Raw genomic sequence first — 17,750 nt, forward strand, 5'->3', positions numbered from 1 at the left:
TGGTGGAGGAAGGGAAGCCCCTTTCTTTAAAAAAGGAGGACATCTCCTTCATCCTGGAATGAAAAGCCTCATCCTGAGAGCAGATGCAGTGGAGATGGAGGAATTGCGAGAAGGGGATGGCATTTTTGCAAGAGACAGGGTGAGACGAGGAATAGTCCAGATAGCTGTGAGAGTCCATAGGCTTATAGTAGACATCAGTACGTAAGCTGTCTCCAGAAATAGAGACAGAAAGATCTAGAAAGGGGAGGGAGGTGGCGGAAATGGACCAGGTAAACTTGAGGGCAGGGTGAAAGTTGGAGGCAAAGTTAATGAAGTCAACCAGCTCAGCATGCGTGCAGGAAGCAGCACCAATGCAGTCATCGATGTAGCGAGGGAAAAGTGGGGGACAGATACCAGAATAGGTTTGGAACATAGATTGTTCCACAAAGCCAACAAAAAGGCAGGCATAGCTAGGACCCATACGGGTGCCCATAGCTACACCTTTAGTTTGGAGGAAGTGGGAGGAGCCAAAGGAGAAATTATTAAGAGTAAGGACTAATTCCGCTAGACAGAGCAGAGTGGTGGTAGAGGGGAACTGATTAGGTCTGGAATCCAAAAAGAAGCAGAGAGCTTTGTGATCTTCCTGGTGGGGGATGGAGGTACATAGGGACTGGACATCCATGGTGAAAATAAAGCGGTGGGGGCCAGGGAACTTAAAATCATCGAAAAATTTCAGAGCGTGAGAAGTGTCACGAACATAGGTAGGAAGGGATTGAATAAGGGGGGATAAAACAGTGTCGAGGTATGCAGAAGTGAGTTCGGTGGGGCAGGAGCAAGCTGAGACAATGGGTCTACCTGGACAGGCAGGTTTGTGGATCTTGGGTAGGAGGTAGAAACGGGAAGTGCGGGGTGTGGGAACTATAAGGTTGGTAGCAGTGGATGGGAGATCCCCTGAGCGGATAAAGCTGGTGATAGTGTGGGAGACAATGGTCTGGTGCTCCTTAGTGGGGTCACCATCGAGGGGTAAATAAGAGGAGGTATCCGCAAGTTGTCGCTGTGCCTCGGCAAGGTAGAGGTCAGTAAGCCAGACTACAACAGCACCCCACCTTATCGGCGGGTTTAATAGTAAGGTTAGGATTAGTGCGGAGGGAGTGGAGAGCAGAGCGTTCTGAAGGAGTGAGATTGGAATTAGAACAAGGTGCGGTGAAGTCGAGACTGTTGATGTCCTGTCGGCAGTTAGCGATAAAGAGATCCAGAGCAGGCAGAAGACCAGAGTGGGGTGTCCATGAAGAGGAGGAGGGTTGAAGACGGGAGAAGGGGTCATCGGTGGGGGTGGGAGAGTCCTTGCCGAAGAAGTAGGCTGGAAGGTGGAGCCGGCGGAAGAAGAGTTCAGCGTCATGGCGAATGCGGAACTTGCTGAGGTGTGGGCGAAGGGGGACAAAGGTGAAGTCCTTACTGAGGACAGTAAGGGCCTCACCTTACTTATTTGAAGAACAAATCTTGTATCTGATTGGACAGGTGGCAACCAATCATATGCAAGGTAGTGTAGTAGTTAGAGTAACACTTTCTAGCACCAGTGATTGTGATTGGGGGTCAATACATAACACTGTCTGCAAAGAGTTTGTATGTTCTCCCTGTGACAACATGGGTTTCCACTGGGTATTCCAGGTTCTACCACGTTCCAAAGACTTATAGGTTTGGGTTATCCAAACAATGCACTTCACTGTATGTTTGGATGTACATGTGAAAAATAAAGATAAGCTTAATCTTTAAATCTTTGAATGCCAGATTCTCCAATTTCAGGTAACCAACACTGCCAGTGTTTTCCTCCCACACCTGATCACTGCCCACCTAGGTTTCTTCTTTCCTTTATTTACCTTTCCCATTCCCTCACTCTCACACCTGGCTCCATTTTCCCACCATCACCACCTCCCCTGGATCCACATATCACACCTCAGCCCCTGTCCCACAGCTCCTCTATACTGCCACACACCAGAAACTTATCGTCTTCCCCCTCAATCCCGACGCAGGGTCTTGACCTGAAATGTTGACAGGCACCTTTTGCCTCCACAGATGCTGCTTGAGACACGGAGCTCTTACAGCATCTGAAGTCTTTGTCTTCAAGAGATGCACTTCTGTTTGCTGAGCCCAGCATATAGCTGTCATTCCATTTTGTAAACATTCCTGTAAACCTTGCAGTTACCACTAGTTCTCTTCGGAGTCACTTTCTAACTTTCAAACAATCCTTTCATAACTAATAACACACATCAAAGTTGCTGGTGAACGCAGCAGGCCAGGCAGCATCTCTAGGAAGAGGTACAGTCGACGTTTTGGGCCGAGACCCTTCGTCAGGGCTTTCATAACTAATCATTGTTTGTCTTCTTCAGTAAAAAAATAACTGCTTATTGTCAGTTTTCTGTTTCTCACTATCTAATTTGCAGAAATTGTCAAATTTTGTGAAAATATACTTAAATGGAGCAAAAATTCAAAACACTCATTTAGAAAGCTACTTTAGAAATCAGTCATTTACAAATAGCAATTAAATGAAAGTTTAAGGATTGTTTCACATTTATCAGTAAACTCGGGTCAACGTCCTCAGATGTACTACTCATCCTTAGCAATAAAAGGATTATAAATTCAATAAAATTATGAATTTATGGTTTGTTCAAGTTCAGGACGACATATACCCCATTCTTTTTTTTACCTGGCCATTCTTGTTCTCCTACTCTTTCCCAACAGACCGACCAGGAATATTTTTCTAACTCTTCAAATATTTGTCCAGTTACCTTTTAAAAGTCACAGATGAGTTGATCCACTGCACTTTCAGTCTTGTGTATTCTGGATAACAATTAATCATGTAAAACGACTATTCTTAAATATCACGTATGAATCTTTTGCCAGTCTCTTTAAGAACTGTGCTTTGTTCCAAGTGGATGGATTAAGGGCAAGTTTCCAAGGCTTTTTACACATCCTTGGGAAACCAGTCACAAACTTGAGAAATAAGATTTCTAGTATCACCTGATAATTTCTGGTCCACACAATTTATACCAGCCATTACACTCTCAGTTATGAACTTCATTTATTTTCAACTGGTTTCTTATTCAGTTTCTGACTCTCTCTCAAGATTGCTTATCTCAGCTGTTTAAGACACTACATTTCTTTTTAGCCTTTAACAACCTGAGATATCAAAAACACATCCTAGCAAAAAGCATGCTTGAAACTTATTCACGATTGTCATGTAGGAAACAGAAATGTCCTTTTGCAGAGCAAACTCGTATCAACAGGGTGACGACAAACACCGATCTCAGTGATATTTGCTAAGGCATAACATGACTGGATCAAGGCCTTAGCTTAATGTCTCAGCCAGAGCAAAGCACCTTCAGTAATACCATGGAATCTTACATTTGTGAATAAATCTCTCAATCCACAATGTTCTGGTTTAGATGAGAGTGTCATCACTGACCCTTAACTATTTAGGCCGTAAGAGAAAAGACAGCGTTCAAATGTCATCCACTGATTAAAACCACAATTTATCACTGGTGATCGAAGATGCATTTCCGAAAGCTAGATTTCTCTCTGCTGACACCATATTGACTGATTCACTATCCAATAAAACTTCATCAGCAATTCCAACATGAAGAATGTGCTTTCCTAATCCATTCCTCTTGGGGTTTATTTCACTGATGTTCTTGGGAATCTAGCGTTTCCACCTCACGCTTAAAGGTTGTTATTCTCCATCTCTGTAGCTGTGGGCCGACCCTCCTCGGAGTGCAACCATCTGTCACCACTGGCCTCGCAATCGACAGCCTTCAGGCGGGGCCCAGGGTATGCTCCACGCAGGGAGACGGCGCCCAACAGGCCACTTTCCCTCTGTGAACACCACCCCGCACTCACCGAGTAAAGGGACTCCACAGTCGAGCCCGCCATGGTGATCCGGGCCATGTGAGGCATCCGCGGCTCATAATACCAACGCCTGTCACCAAGCAGCAGCCGAAAGGCAAACCACCACCCCGGCAGGCCGCGGCTCCGCCCACCATCCTCGCAACCAACCAATCGCTTTGTCGTCTCCCCTCCAGCAACCGCAAACCCCGCCCACTGTCCTCCCACGAATAACCAATCGCCTTTCTTCCTCCCGCTAGTCACCACAGGCTCCGCCCCCGCCAACCGCTACCCAAACCCAACAATAAGCTCCGCCCCCTCGTGGGACAGCGCCCGCTGATGTGAAAACGTCAGCGAAACTCTCTCCGCCTCACGTGGCGTATGACCCGCCTCGGCTTGATGGCCTGACGTAGGAAAACGTAATGACATCAGACAGTGCGACGACTGACGTAAAACGTCTGTGTGACATGAGGGAAGGGCAGGCAGCTACAATGGGTGAACGGGATACCGGCGAGGCCGAGCGGCGGCTGCTCGACTGCATCCTCGGTCAGCTGTATCAGTACGGTGAGTGAGTGAGGGAGGGTCAGACTGTATCAGTACAGTGAGGGAGGGAGGGAGGGCCAGGCTGTATCAGTACGGTGAGTGAGGGAGGGAGGGAGGGCCAGGTTGTATCAGTACGGTGAGTGAGTGAGGGAGGGTCAGACTGTATCAGTACAGTGAGGGAGGGAGGGCCAGGCTGTATCAGTACGGTGAGTGAGGGAGGGAGGGAGGGCCAGGTTGTATCAGTACGGTGAGTGAGTGAGGGAGGGTCAGACTGTATCAGTACAGTGAGGGAGGGAGGGCCAGGCTGTATCAGTACGGGGAGGGGGGGAGGGGGGGAGGGCCAGGTTGTATCAGTACGGTGAGTGAGTGAGGGAGGGTCAGACTGTATCTGTACAGTGAGTGAGTGAGGGAGGGAGGGCCAGGCTGTATCAGTACGGTGAGTGAGTGAGTGAGTGAGTGAGTGAGTGAGGGAGGGAGGGAGGGCCAGGTTGTATCAGTACGGTGAGTGAGTGAGGGAGGGTCAGACTGTATCAGTACAGTGAGTGAGTGAGGGAGGGCCAGGCTGTATCGGTACGGTGAGTGAGTGAGTGAGGGAGGGAGGGAGGGCCAGGCTGTATCAGTACGGTGAGTGAGTGAGTGAGGGCCAGGCTGTATCGGTACGGTGAGTGAGTGAGTGAGGGAGGGAGGGAGGGAGGGAGGGCCAGGCTGTATCAGTACGGTGAGTGAGTGAGGGAGGGAGGGAGGGAGGGCCAGGTTGTATCAGTACGGTGAGTGAGTGAGGGAGGGTCAGACTGTATCAGTACAGTGAGTGAGTGAGGGAGGGCCAGGCTGTATCGGTACGGTGAGTGAGTGAGTGAGGGAGGGAGGGAGGGCCAGGCTGTATCAGTACAGTGAGTGAGGGAGGGTCAGACTGTATCAGTACAGTGAGTGAGTGAGGGAGGGCCAGGCTGTATCGGTACGGTGAGTGAGGGAGAGCCAGGCTGTATCCGTACGGTGAGTGAGGGAGAGCCAGGCTGTATCCGTACGGTGAGTGAGGGAGGGCGGGCCAGGCTGTATCCGTACGGTGAGTGAGGGAGGGCCAGGTTGTATCAGTACGGTGAGTGAGGGAGGGAGGGTCAGACTGTATCAGTACAGTGAGTGAGTGAGGGAGGGCCAGGCTGTATCCGTACGGTGAGTGAGGGAGGGCCAGGTTGTATCAGTACGGTGAGGGAGGGAGGGTCAGACTGTATCAGTACGGTGAGTGAGGGAGGGAGGGCCAGGCTGTATCAGTACAGTGAGTGAGTGAGGGAGGGAGGGCCAGGCTGTATCAGTACGGTGAGTGAGTGAGTGAGGGAGGGAGGGCCAGGCTGTATCAGTACGGTGAGTGAGTGAGGGAGGGCCAGGCTGTATCAGTACGGTGAGGGAGGGCCAGGTTGTATCAGTACGGTGAGTGAGTGAGGGAGGGAGGGCCAGGCTGTATCAGTACGGTGAGTGAGTGAGGGAGGGCCAGGCTGTATCAGTACGGTGAGGGAGGGCCAGGTTGTATCGGTACGGTGAGTGAGTGAGGGAGGGCCAGGCTGTATCAGCACAGTGAGTGAGTGAGGGAGGGCCAGGCTGTATCAGTACAGTGAGTGAGTGAGGGAGGGCCAGGCTGTATCAGTACGGTGAGGGAGGGCCAGGTTGTATCGGTACGGTGAGTGAGTGAGGGAGGGCCAGGCTGTATCAGCACAGTGAGTGAGTGAGGGAGGGCCAGGCTGTATCAGTACAGTGAGGGAGGGAGGGCCAGGCTGTATCAGTACAGTGAGTGAGTGAGGGAGGGCCAGGCTGTATCAGTACGGTGAGTGAGTGAGGGAGGGCCAGGCTGTATCGGTACGGTGAGGGAGGGTCAGACTGTATCAGTACGGTGAGGGAGGGCCAGGTTGTATCGGTACGGTGAGTGAGCGAGGCTGGGTGAGGGAGAGCCAGGCTGTATCGGTACGGTGAGTGAGGGAGGGTCAGACTGTATCAGTACAGTGAGTGAGGTAGTCTGGGCGAGGGAGGGCCAGACTGGCCACACTGCCTTCTGGATCGCGGTGGTCCCTCTGTAGAAGGATAGGGCTACGCCGACCACCCACACGAGTCGGTACAGAAATTGCTGAAAAGGCTGCGTTTGAGGGTTGAGAAGTGGAGTTGGTGTTCTCCCCGCATTTCCCCTTCTCCATTCACCCACACACTAGGGATATTTTACCGTGGCCACTTAACCTACCAACTGCTTTGCTTTGGAAGAATTCAGCCGGTCAGGCAGCATCGATGGAGGGAAATCGACAGCTAACGTTTCGGGTCAGGACCCCTCATCTGGACTCAAAATGTGATTTATTATCACCGCCTGCCCCCGAATTTCTTTTGTGTAACAGTAATAAACCTGATTCTGATACCTCCAACACTTCCTGTGTTGCTGCAGATTTCCAGAATCTGCAGGGTCTTGTGTCTCTGCACGTCTTGTGGATGTGGTACATTTTTGTACGATAAGATGGGTCCTTGACCTCACCCTACTGTCTGCCTGCACTGTACTTTATCTGTAACTGATAAACTGCCTTCTGTTGCCTGTCCTTGTGGTGTGAAAATGTACAGATGTTATGAAATGATCTGTATGGATGGCAGGTTTTTCACTGCACCTCAGTATGTGTGACAATAATAAACCCCAGTAACCAATGTGGGAGGAAAGCAGACTACCTGGGGTAACCCCAGATGTTCACAGCTCCACACGGCACTGGAGGTCAGCATTCAAGTTTATTTGTCAAGTCTACATCAAAACACCCAGTTAACTGTGTTTGCATTAACACCCAAGGGTGTTCTGGGAGGCAACCCGTAAATATCACCACACGTTCCAGTGCCAAGATAGCATACCCACAGGCTTTTCCTGGCGGGCTTGCAGATGTTCACAGACTCCACTCTGGACAACAGAATTCAGATCCAGCCCTCAGGCCTCAGTCGTGAACAGGAGGCCTCGAGGGATCAAAACTGGCTCTCTTGCGCCGTTAGCCAGAGACTCTGCTGCCGTGCATTGCAGTCAGACTGCCGAGAGCTTGCAGAGTTCACAGAGCTCTCGGGTCACCGAGATTTGCTTACAGGTCATGACAGAGGGAGTGCAGTGACAGTGCAAGTGATTGACACCTCTACTGTGGGTCTGTCCCTGAGACTGTGTTCATGCTGTCGCAACTGATACATTTCATGTGGCAAATAAAGCTGATCTTTAAAGATCAAAGGTCAAAGCAGAACTGGTGGTTATTAAATGGTAATTGTAGATGTCTTGCTTTATTTATTTACTCACTCACTCATTCCTATTTGGTGATGCAGGACAGCCATTGAGCCACACTGCCCAGCAACCCACCCGTTTAACCCCAGCCTAATCACAGGGCAATTTACAATGACTGATTGACTTGCTAACTGGTACATCTGCAAACTCCTTCCAGAGGATGCCACAATTGATTCTGAACTCCAATGGACGCTGTGAGTTGTAATAGCCTCGCGCTAACTGCTACAATACACAGGTTTATGAACCAGATTTAGCAGCAGCCTCAGGAATGAGAATCAGGTTTATTATCACTACTTGTGTCGTGAAGTTTGTTATTTCATGGCAGCAATACAGTGTAATACATAAAATATAAATTATAATAAAAAACATGTAAAAACAGGTAGTGCCAAAAAGAGAGAAGATAGTGAGGTAGTGTTCATGGGTTCATTGTCTGTTCATAAATCTGATGGCGGAGGGGAAGAAGCTGTTCCTAAAATGATGAGTGTGTGTCTTCAGGCTCCTGGGTGATGAGGGTCCTTAATGATGGATGCTTCATCTTGAAGATGTGCTCAGTGGCGTGGAGGCTGGTGCCCATGATGGAGCTGGCTGAGTTTACAACTGTTGGATTCTGATGTTTTTGATCTGAGGTTCTTTAGGAAATCAAGAAAGTGGCACAAAATGTGTAGCATGATTGTTTTATTAAGCACTAATAGAACAGAGACAATTAGAAACGGGGAGAAGCAGAGGTCTAGTAGGGGAAGGAAAGAAGTCCAGAATAAAGAAGGATCTTTGGTCAAGATGTCAGCTGTTTATTCATTTCCATTGGTGCTGCCTGACCTGCTGAGTCCCTCCAGCATTTTGTGTGCGTTGGTTTGGATTTCTGGCATCTGCAGACTTTCTTGTGTAAAGGTTAAAGGTGGCGAGTTTACAGCTCAACTCTTCTACCCCATAGATAAGAAACATTCCATTCAAATTTCTAGATAAGAGTTAACCAATTGGAAGAGCCCCTATTCAAATAATGTGATGCCAGAAAAGCTTTCAGAATGATACAAAAGAACTGTAACCACTAGGGGACACACTGAGCAACTGCAAATACATACTGTGACCATTAGGAAAAATACTTAACGGTTAAATGTATATTGGTAGTTATATAAAATACAAACAGACAGACACTGTTAAACTGCACAGAAAATAACAATTATACAGAAAATCCAACTCTACCCTATGCAGCTTTTTCTGATCCTGTGTTGTGGCCTCTCTGTACCAGATGGTGGTTCAAATGCTCTCCACAGTACATCTGTAGAAAACCTGAACTGCATCGTGACCATTTGTTCCAAAACAGGCATCTCACTCCCAGTCTCCTTTATTGACTTTTTATTTAACATTGACTGTTACAGGGGAAGCTGATGTGGATAGAAAGAAGAATAAGAAACCAAAACTAAAAGGGAGAAAAGGCAAACTAAAGGAAACAGAAGAGAAAACGTTTGGCTCTGAGCCTCAGCCTGTGCTACCCGCTGATGGAGAGCCCAGGACAAATGATTTCCACACAAAGAAAAGGCTGATCTCTTCTGGTCAGACTCCGAAGTGCCTGGAAAGGCTGCGTCAAGAGCTGCTTGGTTCTGAGGATGACTGGACTGCAAGCACAAAGGAAGAAGGAGGAAAAGAGCCCGATCGTCAGACTGTAACCGTGGGCCAAAAGAGGCCAGTGGAAGTTGTGTGCTTCACGGGTGCTCGCAGGAAAGGGAAGCCTCCACAAGAAACAGAGCAGCTCAATAAAGTACGTTTTACAGTTCATTATTCCATCAGTTCAGCCCTGAAAGTGCAAATGAGCAGCTCTCCCTCTGACTCTGATCCTCTTTCTGCAAGTTCTCACAGCTGACTGCTAACCAGCTCTTGTGAACTTCTTTCCTCTGGTTTCCATCTGGTATGGTGAGTCTGTCAGCGACATCTGCTGTATCTGGTGCTCCTGGTATGGCCTCTCCTACGTTAATGAGACCTGACGTAGATTGGCGGACTGCTTTGTCAAACACCTTTGCTCTGGTCTGCCACGACAGGCAGGATTTCCTGTTGGCCACCTCTTTCAATTCAACTTCCCGATTCCATTCTTTCTTGTTAGTCTATGGTCTCCTCTTCTGTTACAATGAGGCCCCTCTCAGGTTGGAAGAGCAACACCTGGTAGCCTGCTAGGGTGTCCTCCATCCGGATGGCTTGAATATCAATTTTTCTAACTTGGGGTAACTTCTCTCCTCTCTCTTTCCCTTTCCCATTCTGTTTCCCCTCCCTCCTTTTGGTTTTTTTCTCATCTCCCCATCACCTCCCTCTGGTGCCCCTCCTTCTTCCCTTTATCCCATGGTCCACCGTCCTCTGCCTATCAGATTCTTCTCCCCTCTTCCCTCCCCCCCCCCACCACTACCACCTTATTCTAGCATCTTCCTCCCCTCCCCTTCCTTTCCAGCCTTGATGTGGGATCTTGACCCAAGATGCCGATTGTTTGTTCCCCTCCATTGAGGCTGCCTAACTTGCTGAGATTCTCCTGCATTTTGTTTTGTGTGCGTTGCTCAAGATCTCCACCATCGGTAGAATCTGTTTATATCAGCCATTCCCTCCTGTCTCCCAGGTGCCAGGGCCCAGGACACAGGACACTGGGTGGCAGTCAGGAAGGGGAAAGGGTTTAAACATCCATTGGACAGTGGCTCCTGTGGCCATCCGCCTCAACGGCAGATGTATCACTTTGGATACTGTTGGGAAGAAAGCCACAGTGAATGGGTCTCTGACTCTGCAATTCAAAAGGGAAGGAGGGAGAAGAGGCGAGCTGTGATGATAGGGGTTTCATTAGAAAAAAACAGAAAGGAGGTTCTGAGGGTGAGAACAAGTTTCCTGGATGGTATGTTGTTGCCTGGGTCCGGGATATCACAGATCAAGTCCTCAGCATCATTAAGTATGAGGGTGAACAGCCAGAAGTCGTTGTTCGTGTAAGTAGCAATGGCGTGAGGAGGACTAGTGACGAGATTCTGCATAGGGAGTTCAGGGAGTTGGGTGCTAAGTTAAAGGGCAGCACCTCCAGGGTTGTGATCTCAGGATTGCTTCCTGTGTCACGTGCTAGTGAGGCCAGTAATAGGAAGATTATACTATTTAATACGTGGCTAAGGAGTTGTGTAGGAGGGAGGGCACTAGGTTTTTGGATCATTGGGCTCTCTTCCGGGGAAGGCGGGACCTGGATAGAAGGGGCAGTTCGCACCTGAACTGGAGGGGACTAATATCCTAGCAGGAAGGTTTGCTAATGCTGCACGGTGGGGTTTAAACTAGAGTTGCAGGGGGATGGGAACCAGGGAGTCAGATCAGTTGGTGGAGAGGTTGTGGAGACATGTTGGTAAGACCTCAGACAAAGTCAGGAATCAAAAGTGTGACTAGTGTGCTGAGCTGTGTATATTTCAATGCAAGAAGTATTGTAGGAAGGACAGTGAGACTTGGTTGTAGAACAGGCAACTCAATATTCCGGCATCTGTTTAGATGGGACAGCGGGAGGGATTAAAGGAGGAGGGCTGGCGTTACTAGTCAGGGAAAATGTCACAGCAGTGCTCCATCAGGACAAACTGGAGAACTTGTCTAGTGAGGCGTTATAAGTCGAACTGAGGAAACAGAAAGGTATGACCACGTTAATGGGGCTGTATTACAGAGCACCCAACAATCCAAGGGATTTAGAGGAGCAAATTTGTAGAGAGATCACAAACTGTTACAAGAAACATAAGGTTGTGTTAGTAGGTGATTTTAACTTTCCACATATTGACTGGGCTCCTTAAACAGTACATAGAAGTCCCATCAAGGGAGTGTGTGATACCTGATTTGCTATTTGGGAATGAGATGGGGCAGGTGTAGAAGTTTGTGTAGGGGAACACTCTGCATTTAGTGGTCATAATGCCATTAGTTAGAAGATAATTATGGAAAAGGATCAGTCTGGTCCTCGGGTTGAGATTCTAAATTGGAGAAAGGCCAAGTTTGATGTATCAGAAATGATCTGGCAGGAATGTACTGGGACAGGCTGTATGTGCTAAGTGGGAGGCCTTCAAAAGTGAAATTTTTGAGAGTACAGAGCTTGTTTGTGCCTGTTAGAATAAAAGATAAATATAACAAGTGAAGAGAACCTTGGTTTTCAAGAGAGATTGAGGCCCCAGGTAAGGAAAAAAAGGAGGTGCATAGGACATATAGGCAGGTAGGTACAAATAAGGTGCTTATGGACTATAAGAAATTCAAGAGAATACTTAAAGAGATCAGGAAGGCTAAGAGAAGGTATGAAGTTATTCCTGTGGGATTCTACAGATGTTAAGAGCAAAAGGACTGCAAGCAACAAAATTGGTCCTCTGGAAGACCAGAATGGTGATCCATGTGTGGAGGCAAAAGAGATGGGGGAGAGATCTTAAATATATTCTTTGCATCTGTATTTACTCAGGAGATGGACACAGTCTATCAAAGTGAGGCAAAGTGGCATCAGCTTCATGGACCCTATATAGATTACAGAGGAGGTTTTTGCTGTCCTGGGGCAAATCAAGGTGGATAACTTCCCGGAACCTGACAAGGTGTTCTCTCAGACATCATGCCCCCCCCTCACCAAAATCCCCCTGATTGTGTGGATGCTGAGTGATTCGTTACCCTGTTACAAATCAGTACCATGGAATAACACAGTACACCGCAGACAATTAAAAGATTTAGCTTTATAATTCTTAATTGGACTAAAGGGTTAGTAAAGAAAAAGCAATAAAAGAAAAGGGCCCATTTTAAATGAAATAGTCTAATGTGCACAAGTTGGAGTTCACAGTTTCCCCTTTGTCGATCCTCCTTCAATCTCCCCAGGCTTCATCGAATCCCGGCCCCACTCCGGGTTGACTCCTCTGATCCCTTCTCTGGAGCATTTTCTCTCTTCTCCCCTTTCAAAAGCCCCAAACCTTGGTGACCCTCACCAGAGAAACCTCCCCTGAATCCATTCATCCCCATTGAATGGCACACATTTCTCCTATCTCTTATCTTCACCAGTAACCCAAACAAGCAGCTTACACAGAGAAGAGAAAAGCATACAGAGAAAAAATATGGACCATGTGAACCAAGGCATTACATTAGCACTAGAAGAGGTACCAGAAGGTTGGAGGATAACGAATGCTCTAAACATAAACCAGGAAATTATAAGCTGCTGAGACTGACATCAATTCTGGCAAAGTTATTGGGAGGTATTCTAAGGAACTGGATATATGTCTTTGGATAGACATGGACTGATTAAGGATATACAGCATAGTTCATGTGTGGTGGGTCATGTTTAATAGAGTTTTTCAAGGAAGTTATCGGGAAAGTGGATGAAGGCAGTGGATGTTGTCTACACGGACTTTAGCAAGGCATTTGACAAAGTCCCGCATGGGTGGTTAGTCAAGAAGATTGAGTTGTTGGCATTCAAAATGAGGAGGTAAACTGGATTAGACTGTGGCTTTGTAGGAGAAGCCAGAGGCTGCCTGTCTGACTGGAGTCCCACAGGGATTGGTATTGTTTGTCATCTGTATCAACTATCTGGATAATAATGTGGTTGACTAGATCAGCAAATTTGTGGATGACACCAGGGTTGGGTGTAGTGGACAGCAAAGAAGGCTTTCATGGCTTGCAGAGGGATCTGGATCAGCTCAAAAAAATGGGCTGAAATATGTCAGATGGAATTTAATGCAGACAAGTGTGAGGTGGTGTACGTTGGTAGGACCAACCAGGGTAGGACTTACACAGTGAACAATAGGGCACTGAGTGTGGTAGAACAAAGGGATCTGGAAATACAGGTCCATAATTTATTGAAAGTAGTGTCACAGGTATATAGTCATAAAGGAATCTTTTGGCACATTCATCCTCATAAATAGAAGTATTGAGTACAGGATTTGGAATGTTATGTTGAAGTTGTATGAGATATTGGAACAAGCTGCCAGTGCAAATGGTGCACGTGAGCTTGATTTCAATGTTTAAGCAAAGTTTGGATAGATACATGGGTGATGGGGTATTGAGGACTATGGTCCTGGTGCAGGTTGGTAGGAGTAGCCAGTTTAAATGGTTTGGCATGGACTAGATGGGCCAAAGGGCCTGTTTCTGTGCTGTACTTTTCTGTGACTCTATGACTCAGTAATGGCAGTCTAGGACCAATCTAAACTGCACATCCGGTTTGCAAGAAAGATGTGATGGAGTGAGAGATTTGTATTTAACTGGTTTAATGATTAGCCACAGTTTGCTGGGTTGGAAATTCCCAGGCTATTGTGTTGCAAAATTGATGGAGACAGCACGACAGCGTTGCAGTTAGCGTAATGTTATTGCAGTGCCAATGACCTGGGTTCAGTTTCCACTGCTGTCTGTAAGGAGTTTGCCCGTGACCTTTCTTCCGTCTGCTCTGGTATCCCTCCATTTTCCAAAGATGTATGGGTAGTGGTTAATTGGTCACATAGGTGTAATTGGGCAGTGTGAGCTCATTCTAACAGAAGAGACTGTTACCATGTTGTATCGCTAAATTAAAAAAAACATTAAAACGCAATAGTCCAAAGACATAGCAGTTAGGTTAATTGGTCATTGTAAATTGTCCTGTGATTGGGCTTGGTGAGTTAGGTGGTGGTGCAGCTTGTTGGGCTGGAAGGGCCTGTTTGTGCTGTATCTCTGAATGTATAAATAAAAATAAACATGGGTGCAAATTATGTGGCAGCTTAAAATGTGACTTAAAGGACCTCGTTCTTATGTAATGTTGATATTCCTCAGCTATTGGGCAACTGGTTCCCCTCGGGGACAGTATTGTTGAAAGTGGTTGACACTGACTAATTTTCTGAAAGACTCAAATATCTACCTGCCCCTTGCTAAACTACTCCTTTATGCACAGTATGGAAGGGGCAGGTGTCCATACTGTAGGAAAATATTGCAACAAAAACTGCTTTTTCAGCAGATTTAAAAGTTGAAACAATGACTTTATATCTTTACATGTTTAGGTGACAGATGCAGCTGAGAAGAACAACACAAAACAAAATCCATTCAATTTGGAGAGGGTAAGTCTTGTATCAGTTACTTTGATTTTGGTACATAATCCATTGATTCGGTCTTCTGTGCCAAGGCACTGAGAATCCTCTCATCTTTTGTCAAGCTTTTACAGGCCTTATAAAGGTTGAGGAATGCGATGGTGATTTGAGGAAGGAAAAAATTATAAATTAAAAAATGTGGAGGCAGTGGGAGGAGGGGCTCAAATTATTTGCACAGACACATTGGGTCATTTGTGTTGACATTCAGCACTACCTAAGGATGTGTTGGGGACCGCTCACGCATCATAGCTCAACAGAACAACGAAGAACACAACAATCAACAAAACAACAGCAAAACAAACCCCTTTCTTTCTGTAGGGTCTTTTATTACCATATAACAATTACAGCACGGAAACAGGCCACCTCGGCCCTTCTAGTCCCTGCCGATCTCCTACTCTCACCTAGTCCCACCGACCTGCACTCGGTCCATAGCCCTCCATTCCTTTCCTGTCCCTATATCTATCCAATTTAACTTTAAATGACAACCTCCCCACCCACTCTCACAGTCTTCCAATCCCAGGACAAGCCTCCAGGCCTCTGACTTCAGACTCCTAGATCTAGGGCTTCGGCCGTCAGCCCCTGCAGAGTGACCGCTGGTCACAACCAGGGAGGATGGTGAGAGTGTGAGTGGGTTGTGCTGCATGAGAAAGGTCATACTCACTAATTCATTCCCACTTACCATATCTGCAAGACATACACAACCAGCCCTTGCAGGCAGACACCATTGATCTCAGCAGGTTGGTGGACCCATGGCAGAATCGCTGACCAGGTTCACTGAGAAGAAGCTTGCATTGTGCCTCCAGATCTTCACTCCAGAGCTGGCAGCTGAACACTGTTTATGAGAGTCCACAAACCTCACTATTGGTGCCTTTTTGCCTTTTGCTTTACAGGCCCGTCTGGAAGTGCACAGATTTGGCATCACAGGATACAAAAAAGAAGAACAGAGGATTTTAGAACAAGAGAGAGCCATTATGCTTGGTGCTAGGGTAGGTCAAAACAAAAACTTTCCCCAGGCAGATAATCTGGTCAACCATTCCAGTTAGCCCCACCCCTCCCTATCTGTTACCCTCATCACTGCACTGTAAACAATAAACTACTTTTATAATTTACCTTGTAAATACATGCTGGTAGTCATGTATTTATGCACATTTTATTCTATATCTGAACTTTAACCTCCAACTTTAATTTTTATATCATTCCTTATTCCTGTTAATTGTTGAAAATTATCTTTTGTTACCTGTCATGTCAACACACCACAGCATGTAAATGTGTCGCATATAGTGAATGAATCTGATCCTTGATGCATGCACATTTGTTTGTATCCTTCTGTAGTTCTTCATACCAATATCTCTCTCCATGAGATTGATCCACATAGGAGAATATCGACCTGTGCTAACTGCAGTGTTTGAGAGAAAAGGTAGAAGAGGGCTGAGGGTTCTAGCCCTTTGCTCTGGCATTCATACACCTTCGGGAAACTTGATCCTATTTCCATTTTCTGTTTGAATTCTTTAGACCGTGGGAGGAAACCTGAGAACCCAAAGGAAACTGGCATGGTTACAGGGAGAACTCCTGACAGACTCCGAATTCTGGTGGAATTGAACTCCAACATTGCACTAATTGCTATGCTACCGTGGCAGCCAATGTGCCACACTGAAAATTGTCAACATTGTAATCATCATAAATGTTTGAATTTGAAAATCACAACTTAACAACCCTTTTGCTATTTTTATTTCAGCCCCCAAAACGTGAATATGTAAATTACAAAACTTACCAGGAACAGATGAAAAATAAGTCTACAGTGAAACAAGTAAAAATGGTTAGTGCTGTTCTATTGTTGGACATGTTTTCAGCAGAACAAATTGATCCTAAACTTCAACATTGCTGCATCCTTGTGAAACATGTTTCAGAATATATTTGAATAATATTTGTAATTTGTTATTGTTTATTGGTTAAGAGACAGCATAATCATTCAGTCACATCATCTCTTGTTCACTTCACTTCAGAATGCAAAATTGGCCCCATCGAGGGAAAAGAAAGTGGAGGAAAGGTAAGCAAGCTGTGATACCTGTTGTGTGTGACAGAAGATCTGTGTCTCCTTCTTTGTTAGATTTTCACAGAGCATTGAACATTACAGCACAGTACAGGCCTTTTGGCTCTCGATGTTGTGCCAACCTATTAACCAACTCCAAGATCAACCCAACCCTTCCCTCCCACATAGCTCTCCATTTTTCTGCCATTTATCTGTCTATCTAAGAGTCTCTTAAAAGTTCCTAATATATCTGCCTCTCCCACCATCCCTGGCAGTGGCAGTACCTCCCACTCTGAGTTTATAAAATAAAACTTACCACTGACTTCTCTCCATTCATTCATTATGTGCTGTGGGTGATCGTGGTCTTAGCCATGAATTTTCTTGGCAAATTTTTCTACAGAAGTGTTTTTTTTAATATATGTGCATGTTGTGGAATACAGAGTTCATGGGTCAGTTGGGATCAAAAATTACATTCTGATGTAATAGGGTCTCAACCCTAAACATTAACAAATCCTCTGCCCTGCATTAGATGTTAATTGTCCCACTGAGTTCCTCAAGTAATTTGTTTATTACTTCAGATTAAAACATCTTCAATCTTCCCTGCATTACGTATGTGGGAGGGAAAGGTTGGGTCTTGGGGTAGGTTAAGAGATTGGTACGACATCGTGGGCCAAGGAACCTGTATTGTATGTTTTATGTAAAATCCATCAATTAATCTCCGGTCAATTAGATGATTCACAGTTAACCTCGCCAGTTATAAGTGTCGTGTTATAGGAAGCAAAGACTTTTAACTGCTGACATTAATTGTAATTTGGTTTCCACAGGCGGAACAAAAAGGCTGACAGGTCCCTCACAGAACAGCTGGGAAGATTTAAAAATGGAGCGTTGATCCTCAGCGACAGTGACATCAAGAAACTCAAAAGCAGTTCAATGTCAAAACGCACGTAGTTTTGTACAGTCCCAAATGTGTGGAAAATAAATTATTAGTCAAAAA

The 17,750-nt window shown here is 46.2% G+C and overlaps 2 protein-coding genes across 3 annotated transcripts in view; one reads left to right on the plus strand and one right to left on the minus strand.

The window, feature by feature from the left end:
* Window positions 1-4,024, minus strand: part of gnpat (glyceronephosphate O-acyltransferase) — a 39,436-nt gene extending 35,412 nt beyond the window's left edge. The window contains exon 1 of one of the 2 annotated variants that reach the window (XM_072250872.1): window positions 3,874-4,024. In XM_072250872.1, coding sequence (XP_072106973.1) covers window positions 3,874-3,930 — 57 coding nt within the window. In that variant the 5' untranslated portion in view covers window positions 3,931-4,024. The other variant, XM_072250879.1, reaches the window with a different exon arrangement.
* Window positions 4,025-4,266: 242 nt separating this feature from the next.
* fsaf1 (40S small subunit processome assembly factor 1) lies at window positions 4,267-17,750 on the plus strand. Its single transcript, XM_072250908.1, has 7 exons — window positions 4,267-4,422; window positions 9,052-9,431; window positions 14,641-14,697; window positions 15,618-15,713; window positions 16,463-16,543; window positions 16,731-16,774; window positions 17,581-17,750. The coding sequence occupies exons 1-7, from the start codon at window positions 4,281-4,283 to the stop codon at window positions 17,702-17,704; spliced, it is 924 nt and encodes a 307-aa protein (XP_072107009.1). The 5' UTR covers window positions 4,267-4,280; the 3' UTR covers window positions 17,705-17,750.

Source organism: Mobula birostris, chromosome 2, assembly GCF_030028105.1.
Source record: "Mobula birostris isolate sMobBir1 chromosome 2, sMobBir1.hap1, whole genome shotgun sequence".
Taxonomy (NCBI): Eukaryota; Metazoa; Chordata; class Chondrichthyes; order Myliobatiformes; family Myliobatidae; genus Mobula; species Mobula birostris.

Excerpts from the sequence above, each read along its gene's own strand:
- fsaf1 (XM_072250908.1), top strand. The coding sequence starts at position 4,281 with ATGACATCAGACAGTGCGACGACTGACGTAAAACGTCTGTGTGACATG. Across the intron at positions 14,698-15,617 it reads ATCCATTCAATTTGGAGAGG|GCCCGTCTGGAAGTGCACAG; the intron begins GTAAGTCTTGTA and ends TTTGCTTTACAG. Across the intron at positions 15,714-16,462 it reads CCATTATGCTTGGTGCTAGG|CCCCCAAAACGTGAATATGT; the intron begins GTAGGTCAAAAC and ends TTTTTATTTCAG.